The sequence below is a fragment of the Oryctolagus cuniculus genome, chromosome 11 (assembly GCF_964237555.1).
Source record: "Oryctolagus cuniculus chromosome 11, mOryCun1.1, whole genome shotgun sequence".
In the NCBI taxonomy this organism is placed as follows: domain Eukaryota; kingdom Metazoa; phylum Chordata; class Mammalia; order Lagomorpha; family Leporidae; genus Oryctolagus; species Oryctolagus cuniculus.
This window is the reverse complement of record NC_091442.1, coordinates 120,755,247-120,769,665: the sequence shown is the minus strand read 5'-3', so window position 1 is coordinate 120,769,665 and position 14,419 is coordinate 120,755,247. Positions and strand designations below refer to the sequence as shown.

The 14,419-nt window shown below is 46.8% G+C and overlaps 1 protein-coding gene across 2 annotated transcripts; it reads left to right on the top strand.

Annotated features, from left to right (window-relative positions):
- Positions 1-6,454: 6,454 nt before the first annotated feature.
- Positions 6,455-14,056, top strand: LOC127485312 (polycystin family receptor for egg jelly-like). 2 transcript variants are annotated; one of them, XM_051828138.2, is made up of 2 exons: positions 6,455-7,221; positions 9,861-10,109. In XM_051828138.2, exons 1-2 carry the CDS (start codon positions 6,535-6,537, stop codon positions 9,894-9,896), a joined length of 723 nt encoding a protein of 240 aa, XP_051684098.2. In that variant the 5' UTR covers positions 6,455-6,534; the 3' UTR covers positions 9,897-10,109. The 2 variants fall into 2 exon arrangements, with proteins under 2 accessions (XP_051684098.2, XP_069909147.1); XM_070053046.1 differs by adding an exon at positions 10,915-14,056 and having other exon boundaries at positions 6,462-10,095.
- The last annotated feature ends 363 nt before the right edge of the window (positions 14,057-14,419 follow it).

The following is a 14,419-nucleotide window of genomic DNA, read 5'->3' as shown; positions in this document are numbered from 1 at the left end:
TAAGGCGAACACCTGTGCAGCCCCCGAGAGAGCCGGCCGGCGGTGTGCCGCTCCCCTGCGGAAGTGGGGAATGTGGCCAGGGGGAACTGCCCTTCCACGGAGGTGGAAGGGACAGTAGCCAACCCGGGAAGAACCAGCAGCAAACCCGGGGAGGGCCGAGCAGACCAAAGAACAGCGCAGGGTCCTGTGTCGTTCCTCCACGAAGAGGGGGAGCGACACTGGAGCAAGCTTTTGGTTTTGGCCTGGCACAGCCCTGGCTGTTGCAGCCATCTTGATGAAAAGAGATTTAAGTCTCTCTCCTCTGTCTTTCCCTCTTGCCTTATAACTCTGAATTTCAAAGAAACAAATTTAAAAAAAAGTGTAGAATGGCTGACGCTAAATGAATTAATGGGAGGATGAAAGTAAAAAAAAAAAATTAGTGGTGAAAATGAGAAAACAGGGGGCCAGCCCTTTGGCTTAGTAGGTTAAGCCTCTGTCTAAGGCACCAGCATCCCATATGGGCACCGATTCAAGCCCCAGTTGCTCCACTTCAGACCATGCTCCCTACTAATGGAATGGCAAAGCAGGGGAAGATGGCCAAAGAGCATGGAAAAACCGTATGATTATCTCAATAGACGCAGAGAAAGCATTTGATAAAATACAACACCCTTTCATGATGAAAACTCTAAGCAAACTGGGTATGGAAGGAACATTCCTCAATACAATCAAAGCAGTTTATGAAAAACCCACGGCCAACATCCTATTGAAAGGGGAAAAGTTGGAAGCATTTCCACTGAGATCTGGTACTAGACAGGGATGCCCACTCTCACCACTGCTATTCAATATAGTTCTGGGAGTCTTAGCCAGAGCTATTAGGCAAGAAAAAGAAATTAAAGGGATACAAATTGGGAAGGAAGAACTCAAACTATCCCTCTTTGCAGATGATATGATTCTTTATTTAGGGGATCCAAAGAACTCTACTAAGAGACTATTGGAACTCATAGAAGAGTTTGGCAAAGTAGCAGGATATAAAATAAATGCACAAAAATCAACAGCCTTTGTATACACAGGCAATGCCACAGCTGAGGAAGAACTTCTAAGATCAATCCCATTCACAATAGCTACAAAAACAATCAAATACCTTGGAATAAACTTAACCAAGGACGTTAAAGATCTCTACGATGAAAATTACAAAACCTTAATGAAAGAAATAGGATACCAAGAAATGGAAAAATCTTCCATGCTCATGGATTGGAAGAATCAATATCATCAAAATGTCCATTCTCCCAAAAGCAATTTATAGATTCAATGCAATACCAATCAAGATACCGAAGACCTTCTTCTCAGATCTGGAAAAAATGATGCTGAAATTCATATGGAGACACAGGAGACCTTGAATAGCTAAAGCAATCTTGTACAACAAAAACAAAGCTGGAGGCATCACAATACTAGATTTCAGGACATACTACAGGGCAGTTGTTATCAAACAGCATGGTACTGGTACAGAAACAGATGGACAGACCAATGGAACAGAATAGAAACACCAGAAATCAATCCAAACATCTACAGCCAACTTATATTTGATCAAGGATCCAAAACCAATCCCTGGAGTAAGGACAGTCTATTCAACAAATGGTGCTGGGAAAATTGGATTTCTATGCGCAGAATCATGAAGGAAGACCCCTACCTTTCACCTTACACAAAAATTCACTCAACATGGATTAAAGACTTAAATCTACGACCCAACACCATCAAATTATTAGAGAACATTGGAGAAACCCTGCAAAATATAGGTACTGGCAAAGACTTCTTGGAAAAGACCCCAGAAGCACAGGCAGTCAAAGCCAAAATTAACATTTGGGATTGCATCAAATTGAGAAGTTTCTGTACTTCAAAAGAAACAGTCAGGAAAGTGAAAAGGCAACCGACAGAATGGGAAAAATATTTGCAAAGTATGCAACAGATAAAGGGTTGATAACCAGAATCTACAAGGAAATCAAGAAACTCCACAACATCAAAACAAGCAAGCCACTTAAGAGATGGGCCAAGGACCTCAACAGACATTTTTCAAAAGGGGAAATCCAAATGGCCAACAGGCACATGAAAAAATGTTCAAGATCACTAGCAATCAGGGAAATGCAAATCAAAACCACAATGAGGTTTCACCTCACCCCGGTTAGAATGGCTCATTCAGAAATCTACCAACAATAGATGCTGGAGAGGATGTAGGGAAAAAGGGACACTAACCCACTGTTGGTGGGAATGCAAACTGGTTAAGCCACCATGGAATTCAGTCTGGAGGTTCCTCAGAAACCTGAATATAACCCTACTATACAACCCAGCCATACCACTCCTTGGAATTTACCCAAAGGAAATTAAATAGGCAAACAAAAAAGCTGTCTGCACATTAATGTTTGTTGCAGCTCAATTCACAATAGCTAAGACCTGGAACCAACCCATATGCCCATCAGCAGTAGACTGGGGCCAGCGCTAATCCTCTGCCTTGCGGTGCTGGCACACCGGGTTCTAGTCCCAGTTGGGGCGCTGGATTCTGTCCGGGTTGCCCCTCTTCCAGGCCAGCTCTCTGCTGTGGCCCGGGAGTGCAGTGGAGGATGGCCCAAGTACTTGGGCCCTGCACCCCAAGGGAGACCAGGAGAAGCACCTGGCTCCTGCCATCGGGTCAGCGTGGTGCGCCGGCCGCGGAGGCCATTGGAGGGTGAACCAACGGCAAAGGAAGACCTTTCTCTCTGTCTCTCTCTCTCACTGTCCACTCTGCTTGTCAAAAAAAAAATCATAAGGAACAGTAGACTGGATAAAGAAATTATGGGACATGTACTCTATAGAATACTATACAGCAGTCAAAAACAATGAAATCTGGTCATTTGTAACAAGATGGAGGAATCTGGAAAACATTATGCTGAGTGAATTAAGCCAGTCCCAAAGGGACAAATATCATAGTTCTCCCTGATCGGCGACAATTAACTGAGCACCAAAGGGGAAACCTGTTGAAGTGAAATGGACACTATGAGAAACAGTGACTTGATCAGCCCTTGTCCTGACTGTTGATGTACAATGTAATACTTTATCCCTTTTAGTATTTTCTTTTTGTTCTAGTACTATTGGTTAAACTCTGTAATTAATACACAATTATTCTTAGGTGTTTAAATTTTAACTGAAAAGTGATCCCTGTTAAATATAAGAGTGGGAATAAGAGAGGGAGGAGATATACAATTTGGGACCTGCTCAATCGGACTTGCCCCAAATGATGGAATTAGAAACGTGCCAGGGGATTCCAATACAATCCCATCAAGGTGGCATGTACCAATGCCATCTCACTAGTCCAAGTGATCAATTTCAGTTCACAATTGATGACACTGATAGGTCTAAGAGTCAAAGGGATCACACAAACAAGACTAGTGTCTGCTAATACTAACTGATAGAATCAAAAAGGGAGAGAACGATCCAACATGGGAAGTGGGATACACAGCAGACTCATAGAATGGCAGATGTCCTAAATAACACTCTGGCCTCAGAATCAGCCCTTAAGGCATTTGGATATGGCTGAAGAGCCCATGAGAGTATTTTAGGCATGGAAAGCCAAGACACTCTGGAAAAAAAAAAAGAAAAAAGAAGACCTAAATGAAAGATCTCTGCGTGGGAGATCCCAGTGGAAAGAACGGGGCCATCAAAGAAGGAGGTACCTTTCTCTGAAGGGAGGAGAGAACTTCCACTTTGATTATGACCCTGTCAGAATAAGATCGAAGTCGGCAAACTCAAAAGGCTTCCATAGCCTTGGCAACTCATGACTAGAGTCTAGGGAGATTACTAATGCCATTAACAAGAGTGTCAAATTGTTAAATCAACAACAGGAGTCACTATGTACTTACTTCTCATGTGGGATCTGTCCTTAATGTGTTGTCCAATATGAAGTAATGCTATAACTAGTACTGAAACAGTATTTTACATTTTGTGTTTCTGTGTGGGTGCAAACTGATGAAATCTTTACTTAATATATACTAAATCGATCTTCTGTATATAAAGATAATTGAAAATGAATTTTGATGTAAATGGAATGGGAGAGGGAGCAGGAGACGGGAGGGGTGCGAGTAGGAGGGAAGTTATGGGGAGGAAAGCCATTGTAATCCATAAACTGTACTTCGGAAATTTATATTTACTAAATAAAAGTTAAAAAAAAGAGCTTGGGACCCTGTACCCACAAGGGAGACCCAGAAGAAGCTTCTGTCTCCTGGCTTTGGATCAGTCCAGCTCTGGTCATTGTGGCTTTTTTGATCCAGGGATATAAGATCTCTCTCTCTCTGTCTCTCCCTTTGTCTATAATTCTGCCTCTCAAATATTTAAATCCAGAAAAGAAAGAAACAGGGGCCAGCACTGTGGTGCTAATCTTTGAAAGAAATAAGAAATTAAAATTAAAATAAAAAAATCAAGCATTACACCTAAACCTAAGCCCAGGCCTGCACCCCAGGCATCCCATATTGGTGCTGGTTCAAGTCCTAGCTGCTCCACTTCTGATTCAGCTCCCTGCTAATGTGCCTGGGAAAGCAAAGGAAGATGGCCCAAGTCCTCGGGCCTCTGTGCCTATCTGGAGTTCTGGAAGAAACTCCAAAGCCTGGCCTTTCTCAGTCATTGCAGCCATTTGGGGGCTGAAACAACAGATGGGAGATCTCTCTCTCTCTCTCTCTCTCACCGCCTTTCAAATAAATAAACTAAACTTTTAAAAAATAAGAAATGAAAATTAAAATAAGAAAATCAACTGGTAGACTAGAGCCAAACCTAAGCCTATCAATCAGTACTTTAAATGGTGGTGCTATCAATCCTCCAAAGGTTGATTGGGTGAAAAACTATAACTCTAATAAATGTTGTCCACAAAAGGCCATGTTAAATGTAAAGGCATAAATATGTTGAAAGAAAATTAATGAAAAGACATTATATATATATATATATATATATGAGTGTGTGTGTGTGTGTGTGTGTGTGTATAAAAATATCTCCAATCTAACCAGAATGCATAAGAGAGCAAGTGTGGTTCTTTCACTATCTGGTAAAAAAGAGTTTGAAACCAAGATTATTATCAAGATAGAAATAATTAAGGGAAATTCACCAGGAAGACATAACCACAAATATGTTACACATAACAGAGCCCCAAAGATGCAGCAAAAAGGGACAGGACTAAAGAACAAAGGAGACACCTTCACAATCACAGCAAGAAACCAGCCTGTCAGCAAATAACAGACAAAACCCAGAAAAGACGGAGTCTGAGCAACACTACCAGCTACCTCCCCTAACTGAACCCTCCAATTTATAACATTCAAGCACACTTCAAAAAGGTCTTGGGGGGGCAGCTGTTTGGCCTAGTGGTTAAGACCCCCGCACTCTGGTAAGAGCCTGGTTTGAGTCCTGCCTTGGGCTCTTGACTCCAGAGTCCAGTGCAGACGCTGGGGGGCAAGAGTGATGGCTCACGTGGTTGGGTTCCTGCCACCCAAGTGGGACACCTGGATTGAGTCTCCAATCCCAGCCAGTGAGGGCATTTGGGGAGTGAACCAGTGGATGGGGCTCTCTCTAATAAACACACTTCGTAAAAAATTTCTTTGAATTGCTTTAAAGTATAAACATTTCTGAAGAATTCAAATGTGCATTGTCCGTGAACTTCCTGAAACCCCTTCTTCCCAGCAAAGCTAGAATCAACATGAATGATGTGAGCCTTCACCCTTAGAGACCAGAAGAGGCCGAGCCCAGTAAACCCGAGTCTGGCCTCACAGCCCCTCTGATTTCCAGTTTCCTAACTGGTTTGCCCCGGTGAAACGAGTCTGTCAAAGACAGAACAAAGAGGGCCCTTCAGTAATGAGGCTTAATCTAGCTGGGAACCCTGCCTGAGCTAGAAAGCAAGTGTGGTCACGAAAGAGACATGAAGACTTTGGCTGATTCCTCAGGAGCCCAGCAGGCCTGGTGCCAGGTGGCTGGAGCACCTGTGCCGCCCTCAGGCGTGTGGGCCCCGAGAGGGCGCTTCTTTCTGCCTGTGAGTCAGGGCCAAACGGCGGGAAAGGGACACAGGAAGCCGGAACGAGCTCCTCACACAGCAAACGCTGTTCTTAAAGGACCTCCTCCAGGCTTTCCAGGGGTACAAACCCCAGTCACGTCCTCTCCACAGCTTCCTGCGTCTGAAGAAGCACCCCCACCCCGCTGCTCTCCCTCTGCTGTTCCCTAAAAACTGCCTCCATCTTCATCTGCCTCCCACTTCCTGGGAACCCCGGGTTCACGCTCGGTGCGACGCTGGGAGTGGGAACCCGCGCAGGGGGCTTCTACTCATGGGTCCACACTCGGTGGGAACAGAGGTGGGGTCTCCCACCCGCTGGACCCACCAAGGCCCGGTCCCTTTGGTAGGGACCCGCGCTGCCCCGGGACCTCCGGCGACCCAGGCGCCTGCGCAGGCTCCTTGTTCCCAGGACGGCCTCCGCAACTGGGACCCCTGGGCCCCCGACCGCGCGAGCCCACGGCCGTTGGGCCACCCCGCGACCATCGGCTCCCAAGGGCGGCGCCATGCGGGCTGGGCCAGCGGTCCTCCTCCTCAGCCTGGGCCTGGGCCTGGGCCTGGGCGGCCTGCCACCGGCTCCAGCTCCGGCTCCGCGCCAGTCCAGCACCGCCGGCCCCGGGTGGCCGGCCCCGCCATGCGGCCACTTCCACGGAGGCGCCCTCCGCGGACGCCACGCCCGCCTCAGCCTGCCACGCCTCCCGGCCCCGGGGGGCGGCGCCCTCCTGAGCCGCAGCCGCGGCCTCTGCTTCTCCTGTGCCCCGCGGCGCGCGGCCGCGCCTGGCTGGTACCGCCTCAGCGTGCGGGTCCGGCGCCGCACCCGTCGCTGCCTGCCGGGACTCGCGGCGCCGCCGCCCGTCGCCCTGCACCTGGCAGCGCCCGGGGGCCGCCTGGCCCTGGCCTGGTTCCTGCTGCTGCCGCTGCCCCTGAGGCGCCCGCTGGGGCCCCTGGCCTGGACCTTCCAGCTGGGGCTGCTGGGGCCTGGGGACGCCCGCCCGGCCCGCCACGCCGCCCGGGCCCAGCGCTTAAAGCCTCGCTCGGTCCTGCCTGCGCTCCCGCGCGCCCACACCGGCTTTGTGGCGCAAACGCGGTATCCCACAGATGGGCCGGTGCCTGTTGTCTTGCAAGCCGTGAATTCGTCCAGCCAAGTCATAGTGCAGTCTTCCTGTCCGATGGATTTCTGCGTAATCTATCAGGTGAGGATCAACAGGGACGCAGGCGTTACTGCTGTGCGCTTGACCAGGAATGAAGGGGACACCCTCAACGCCACCATCAACATGGACTGCCCATCATATCGATCCATGGACCAAAGATGGCTGGTGTTCTCGGTGCTTGCAGAGGGCGATGTGCCCGACTGGAATCAGCCTTTGGATGTGCCTCAGTTGCCAATAGGAAGCCGCCCCACCATCATCCACATCCCCCCTGCGTCCCTATCTTGGGGGGTGTACTTGTTTAATTTCTCAGTGACCATCACCACGCTATATCCCATTATGTCTAGAATCCGAGACTCAGACTCGATCTATATCTGGATCCTAAGAAGCCCCCTGGTCGCTGTTCTTGGTGGAGACGCCAATATCACATCTAATTATAAAGATGAGGTGATTCTGGATGGAAGCATGTCCTCTGACCCGGAAGAAAACATCAAATTGCAGGGGCTCCGTTTTATCTGGTACTGTACCACAAATAAAAAAAACTACGCTAGAGATCGAATACAAGTGGCAAGCAAGGACGTGTGTCACCCAGACCAGGCTGATCTGAGGTGGCCACAGGCTTCTAACCCTGTGCTAACACTTTCCCCAGGAACGCTTCAAGGGGGCCGTGAATATTTCTTCAGAATGGCGATACAGAAGGGTGGCCGAAGAGCATTTTCTGATAAAACGGTAAATGTGCTCCAAGGACCACCTCCTTTGGCACACATTTCATGTATTGAGAATTGTGGCAGCAATTTAATTGTATCAGATCGGTTTTCTTTGTACCTAAATTGCACGGACTGTGTAAGCAGTGACTTCTATAACTGGTCAATTGTGTCTGAGTCAGGAGCTGAGATGCCACTTGATTGGATGGGGCAAACTGTAACAGGGAGAAATGGTGCTTATTTGTCTGCAAAAGCTTTTGCCTTCAGTCATTGTTTGGAAGCAAATTACTGGGTTTCTGTGCAAGTAACCAGTTGGGGTGGGAAGACCCTGGAATTCAAGCATCCCATTATTCTTAACCATGGTCCTCAAACAGGAGAATGCACAGTGAAACCAGCTAAAGGAATTGCATTTGTTACTAAATTTGTTGTCCGGTGTAGCAATTTCACAGATAAGCACACCCCCCTTACATATAAAATGATAGTTTCTGATTTGGAAGGCATTGCAGAAATCAGTTCAGTAAAAGAGAACACCTTGGGGCCCATCTTGCACTTTGGGAGAGACTTTACCACACCCCCTTCCTTTCTCCCTGTTGGTGTGTCAGCTGATGGTTACAAACTGAGGATATTTGTTCAGGTTTATGACTCTCTAGGAGCTTTTTCTCAGGTGACTTTGGGCGCCACTGTAGAGCCTCCCACTAGTAAAAACTCATCCAAGATGGTGTTGGATCAGTTACTCAATTCTACCATGGGACCAAATTCATCGCTATCTGTTCTGCTTCGAGACCAGAAATTTTTATCCTCAGGTTACTTAATGTATGTAGTGGGTTCTGTTTTGAATAGCATGAAAACTGAATCAACTCTCCAGGGTGACAAAGCCAGGCTCCGAGAACACCTTGTCAATCAGTCTTCTGTTCTCCCAGTGAGCACTTTGGAGGAAATCAACCAGGTAGTCGTGACTGTTACCAAATTAACCCAGAAAGCCTCTGAATTCACTCGAACTGCCCAGAAAAGTGCCACAGTGAGGATGTGGCAAGCAAATAAAGGCCTACAAGAGTATCGACGGAAAGATAAACACTTTAGCTGTGAACAAATAGAAATCATAGGCTCTGGAATATTAACAAGTTTGTCTAATATCCTGAAACAGATTGCTCCTCACAAAGTGGTGGAAGATCCTTTCCACCTAGCAGAATCACTGGCAGACACCATACTGGCTTGTATGGTGCCAGGGAATAAAACAGCAATGAAGAGCGCCAGCATTAACATGTTTTTGGAGAAAGCTGAGAAGCAGAATGTGACCCAGGTCTTCAGAAACAAGAAAGACTGCCCAAACTGTTTTCAGGCAACACTCAATGGGAGCACAGTTCCTGGTCTGCCCGCAAAGGCTGTAGTTTCTACAATGTTTTGTGAGTTTGCAGACGACCCCTTTCCTTGGTTACATCATCCAGAAAAAATTTCAACCCAGGTGGTTGGTTTCAGAATGTATGGAGCTGCTGAAAATGGGGATGCGATAGAGATCACGCCCAGTGTGGTGGACGTGTACCTCAACAGGAAAAACTTGACTTTTGCAGCTTTTAATCTCACAGTGGGACCCGAGGAGGTCAGCGAGTCCTCGAAGAAGACAACAGGGGGGTTTAGCTTTGAAGTGGACCACAGAGAAGTTACGGAGGTGCTGGTCCACATTGTGACAGAAGTGACTGTGTTGTTCAAGGTGCTGGTGTACGCAGGCAGTCGGGTCACCCCCACTGGTCTGGTCACAACCTTCCTCGTGCCTTATGACATCCCTCCGATTGCCAACCAGAGTGACCAGTTTGACCCTGACTGTGCAGTTAAGGAGGCCCGTGTGATCTGCCTCCCAGTGTCCCTGCTGCAAGTCATAGCTCAGCATAGCCAGTCGCCCACATGTGCCATAATCATGATGCTGGAGGCACCTCGTTTCGTCCAGAAGCCCAATAACAAGCTTGTGAAAATTTTTCTTTTCAGTGCCCACTGCCTGGGTATGTACCAGATCCAGAGTGACTGGAGAGAAGATTACTGTAGCCTCGGTGAGAGGACCACCTGGCAGAGAGTGCACTGTGTCTGCAAGAAAATGGGGAGGATCAAGCGGCACCTGAGGATAAGTGAGCTAGCCAAGACTGACTTGCATACCCACTACTTGACATCCAATGTCACTGTGTTCCCTAATCCTGTGGATCTGTGGTTAAAGACCACAAAGAATGTGAGTCAAAACCCTGTGACCCTTTTCAATGTGGTTTTTATATTGCTCATATACATCATCCTAGCTTTCTGGGCCCTGCACAGGGATGAAATGGATGAGTTTGTTCACCACCATATCATAGTTCTATCTGATAATGATCCTTATGATAAAATATGCTACCTGGTCACTGTTTTCACAGGAAGTCGATGGGGATCTGGGACCAGGTCCAATGTCTTTATTCAGCTTATTGGAACAGAGGGTGCCAGTAGTACACATTGTTTAAGCCACCCTAGTTTTACCACTCTGTACCGGGGAAGCATCAACACTTTCCTCCTAACAACTAAAAGTGACCTGGGGGACATCCATTCCATTCGTGTCTGGCACAACAATGAAGGCACATCGCCTAGCTGGTATTTAAGTCGAATCAAGGTGGAAAATTTATTCAGCAGACATATCTGGCTTTTCATGTGCAGGATCTGGCTTTCTGTAGACACCACTACGGACAGGACGTTTCAGGTTACCCAACCAGACCAGCCTCTGAGAAAAAAGGACTTCTTTCTGATTGATATTTCTAATAGGCTAGGGAGAAACCACTTGTGGTTCTCTATTTTTGCTAGTGTTGTTTCTAAATCATTCAACAGGCTCCAAATGTTGTCCTGTTGTTTAGCATTGCTGCTAAGTGCTCTCTTCTGCAACATTATGTTCTTTAATCTAACAAAAGAGGAAGAAACATTGTCAAATGAGTTGCGTTACTTCAGATCAATGTCCATAGGGATTATAAGTACCCTAATTACAGTCCCTTTGGTATTATTAATAACAATTCTGTTCATCAATTCTCAGAGGAAACATCAGGTGGATCTAGATAAGGTAGCTCCTCGCATGCATCCTGTTATGTCAGAAGAGAGTGCTTACTGGGATGATCGTTTGAACAAGTGGCATGTTCATGAGACTGCTGAGGAAGGCTCCAAGAAGCCTGTCAAGCTTGCATCCCACGAGAAGACCAAAACCCAGACAGAGCCCACATCCAAGAGGAAGCCTGCACGACCCAAGGCTTCTGCAAAGGCAACCTTGAAATCTGTATCCAGGCATGTGACAGAAGAAACCAAGGACGCTAAGGTCCATCCAGCCAATAAAAACTTCAGTAACAAAAATGTAGCAGAAAATGAAGATGTTTATACCGGAGCAACTTCTTCCGAAGAAGAAGAACAACTTGAAAAAAAGCCGCAGATGGTACTGCCTCCGTGGTGTCTGTACATAGCATGGTTCTTGGTGTTTGCCACTTCCAGCATATCTGCCTTCTTTATCATCTTTTACGGACTGAATTATAGCTACAACAAGTCGATAGAATGGCTCTTTGCCTCTTTTTGTTCATTCCTTATGTCAGTTTTTGTGGAACAGCCATGTAAAATTATACTGGTGTCAGGCCTCCGAACAATGTGGCCGAAGTATTGTAAAAACATCCCGTGGTCCACCAAGTATCGTTACATTCAGTTGCTGCTCCCCAGCACAAGAATGAATCCAGATGAGAGGAAGAAGCTGCACGAGCACATCGTTAAAATCCAAGGGTCCAGGATGTACCAACCCCTGACAGAAGATGAAATCAGAATATTCCAAAGGAAGAAGAGGATCAAGAGGAGGGCCTTCCTGTTTCTGAGTTACATCCTCATCCACTTTATCTTCCTAGTCCTTCTGTTGCTGCTCATTGTCCTGCTGCGTCACACCGACAGCTTCTACTACAACCAGTTTATTCGTGATCGCTTCTCTGTGGACCTGGCTTCTGTGACGAAGCTGGAGGACATCTACAGGTGGCTCGAGAGCGTGCTGGTGCCTTTGTTCCACAATGACCAGAATCCAACATTTCTCCTTGACAGCTCATCCAAAATCCTAGGCCTTCCACTCATGAGGCAAGTGAGAGCAAAATCCGGTGAGAAGATGTGCCTGCCTACCGCAAACTTCGTGCAGAACAGCAACATAAAAGAAATCCGTTGTCGTCCCCAATATGGCGTTGACCCAGAAGACACAAAAAACTATTCTAGCTTTTGGAATGAAGTGACCAAGCGGCAGACAGGCAAGAACACCACCGGGTTTACTTACAAGCCGCAGGGAAAGCGATGGGTGTACTATTCCTATGGGCTGTTACATACCTATGGAGGAGGGGGCTATGTGTTCTATTTTTTTCCATCAGAGCAGCTGTTTAATTCCACAGTGAGGCTCAGAGAACTCCAAGGAAGCAGTTGGCTTGATGAGAAGACATGGGCTGTGGTTTTGGAACTAACGACTTTTAATCCCGACGTGAACCTGTTCTGTAGCATTTCTGTCCTGTTTGAGGTCTCTCAGTTAGGAGTTGTCAACACGAGCATATCTATGCACTCGTTCTCACTTGCTGATTTTGACCGGAAAACTTCAACAGAAATTTACTTGTATGTGGCCATTCTCATTTTTTTCTTAGCCTACATTATTGACGAATTCTATGTCATTATACAAGAAAGAGCCTCCTACGTGCAAAGTGTGTACAATCTACTCAACTTGGCTTTAAAATGCATATTTACTGTGTTGATTGTGCTGTTTCTCAGGAAGCATTTCTTGGCCACAGCTGTGACTCAGTTCTACTTGTCGAACCCCGAAGACTTCATTCCCTTTCATGCGGTTTCTCAAGTAGATCACACTATGAGGATAACTTTGGCTTTCCTGTTATTTCTGACAATTTTGAAGACCCTCAGATATTCCAGAGCCTTCTATGACGTACGCCTGGCTCAGAAGGCCATCCAGATCGCACTTCCCGGCATCTTCCACATGGCATTTGTGGTGTCCATTTATTTCTTTGTGTACATGGCTTTTGGTTACCTCGTATTTGGTCAGCACGAATGGAATTACAACCACTTGATTCACGCCACTCAGACGATATTCTCATATTGCGTCTCAGCTTTTCAAAACACTGAGTTTTCCCATAACAGGGTTCTTGGGGTCCTGTTCCTCTCATCTTTCATGCTGGTTATGATTTGCATCTTGATCAACTTATTCCAGGCAGTGATCTTGTCTGCTTATGAGGAAATGAAGCAGCCAGTATATGAGGAACCATCAGACGAAGTGGAAGCTATGACCTACCTGTGTCGCAGGCTGAGGACTATGTGCGGCTTAATGACCCCCAAATCAACGGCCAAAGATGAGCCCGAGTTCTTCTCCGACATGCTATATGGACAGCCTGAGAAGAAGAGCCAGCGGTACCTGGGGCTGAAGACCAGAAACATTACTGGGAAGAAGAAGGTGTACCTGGTGATTTGATTGATGGCAGTTTTAATAGTGTCTAACAATGACTTTCTCCCCAAATGCTAAGCATGTGGGATCAAGATTAGGAATACTTATTGGCCTGCTCATGCTCTTGACCCATCTCCTTCACTCTGCACTCCTGTTATATATGGAAGAATCCCCACACTTTGCCTCTGCTTTAGGGAACGTGAAATGGGATACACTGTAGCATCTGGGAGACTTCTAACATTCAGTGGAGTCTTGGATTGGCTTCTGTTTTTGAGGTGAGTTCCATGACTCCTGCTATTGGTAATCCTCCTTTCTTTGGAGCTTGAAACAGTATAGAGGAAGTAGAACCACTGGTTTTGTGACCAGATTTGGGGGTGAGAGCTTATGACCTGACCCAGTGTGGACCAGGCTCCAACTAGTGGCTTCTATGTGACCTAGGCTGCTTGAAAGAGTCTCTGACTGGCCTATCTAGGATTCCCCTTTGTGGACCATGGCTATGGAGCTCTGTTCCCACAGTTCCTGCCTGGTCAGGCTAGAGGTGTCTTGAGGACAGTCCTAGGGCTTCCTTTGGTACTTGAGAATGCAGGGATGGAAGCCAGATCAGAACCCTGAAGCTTCCCATTCACCCCTCAAGGCGACTGCCAGTTAAAGTAAAATCCAGATAGAGTTCTTGTGCAAAAACGTTTGTATGAGTTGATATTGAAATACAGAAAATCTTGTATATGTAGCAGGTTGTGTGCATTTGGTTATTTGTGCATGGCAGATTATTTACAAAGAAGGAAAAATTGGTTAATCATTTAAGAGATAAAAGGGTTCTGTCCAGAGCATAGCTTCATTATACAGCACCTTTCTGTAACAAGACTTCTGCACAGATGGAGAAAAAGTGTAAACTTGGGGCCAAAGGATTCACAGAACAAATGGGTCAAAAGTCAAGTGCAGGCACAGCTAAACAGGCCTGCCTTTGGGCTGCTACTGACAGGGAGGCAGACTCCTGTGGTCAGTGGCTGGGTGTGCCCTGGCACTCTCCCCTACTTCAGCATCACCTATATTCTCTGACCCTCTACAAGGGCATAAATTTGCTCAAGGTTAC

Excerpts from the sequence above, each read along its gene's own strand:
- LOC127485312 (XM_070053046.1), top strand. The coding sequence starts at position 6,535 with ATGCGGGCTGGGCCAGCGGTCCTCCTCCTCAGCCTGGGCCTGGGCCTG. Across the intron at positions 10,096-10,914 it reads GGTTAAAGACCACAAAGAAT|AGGAAACATCAGGTGGATCT; the intron begins GTGAGTCAAAAC and ends ATCAATTCTCAG.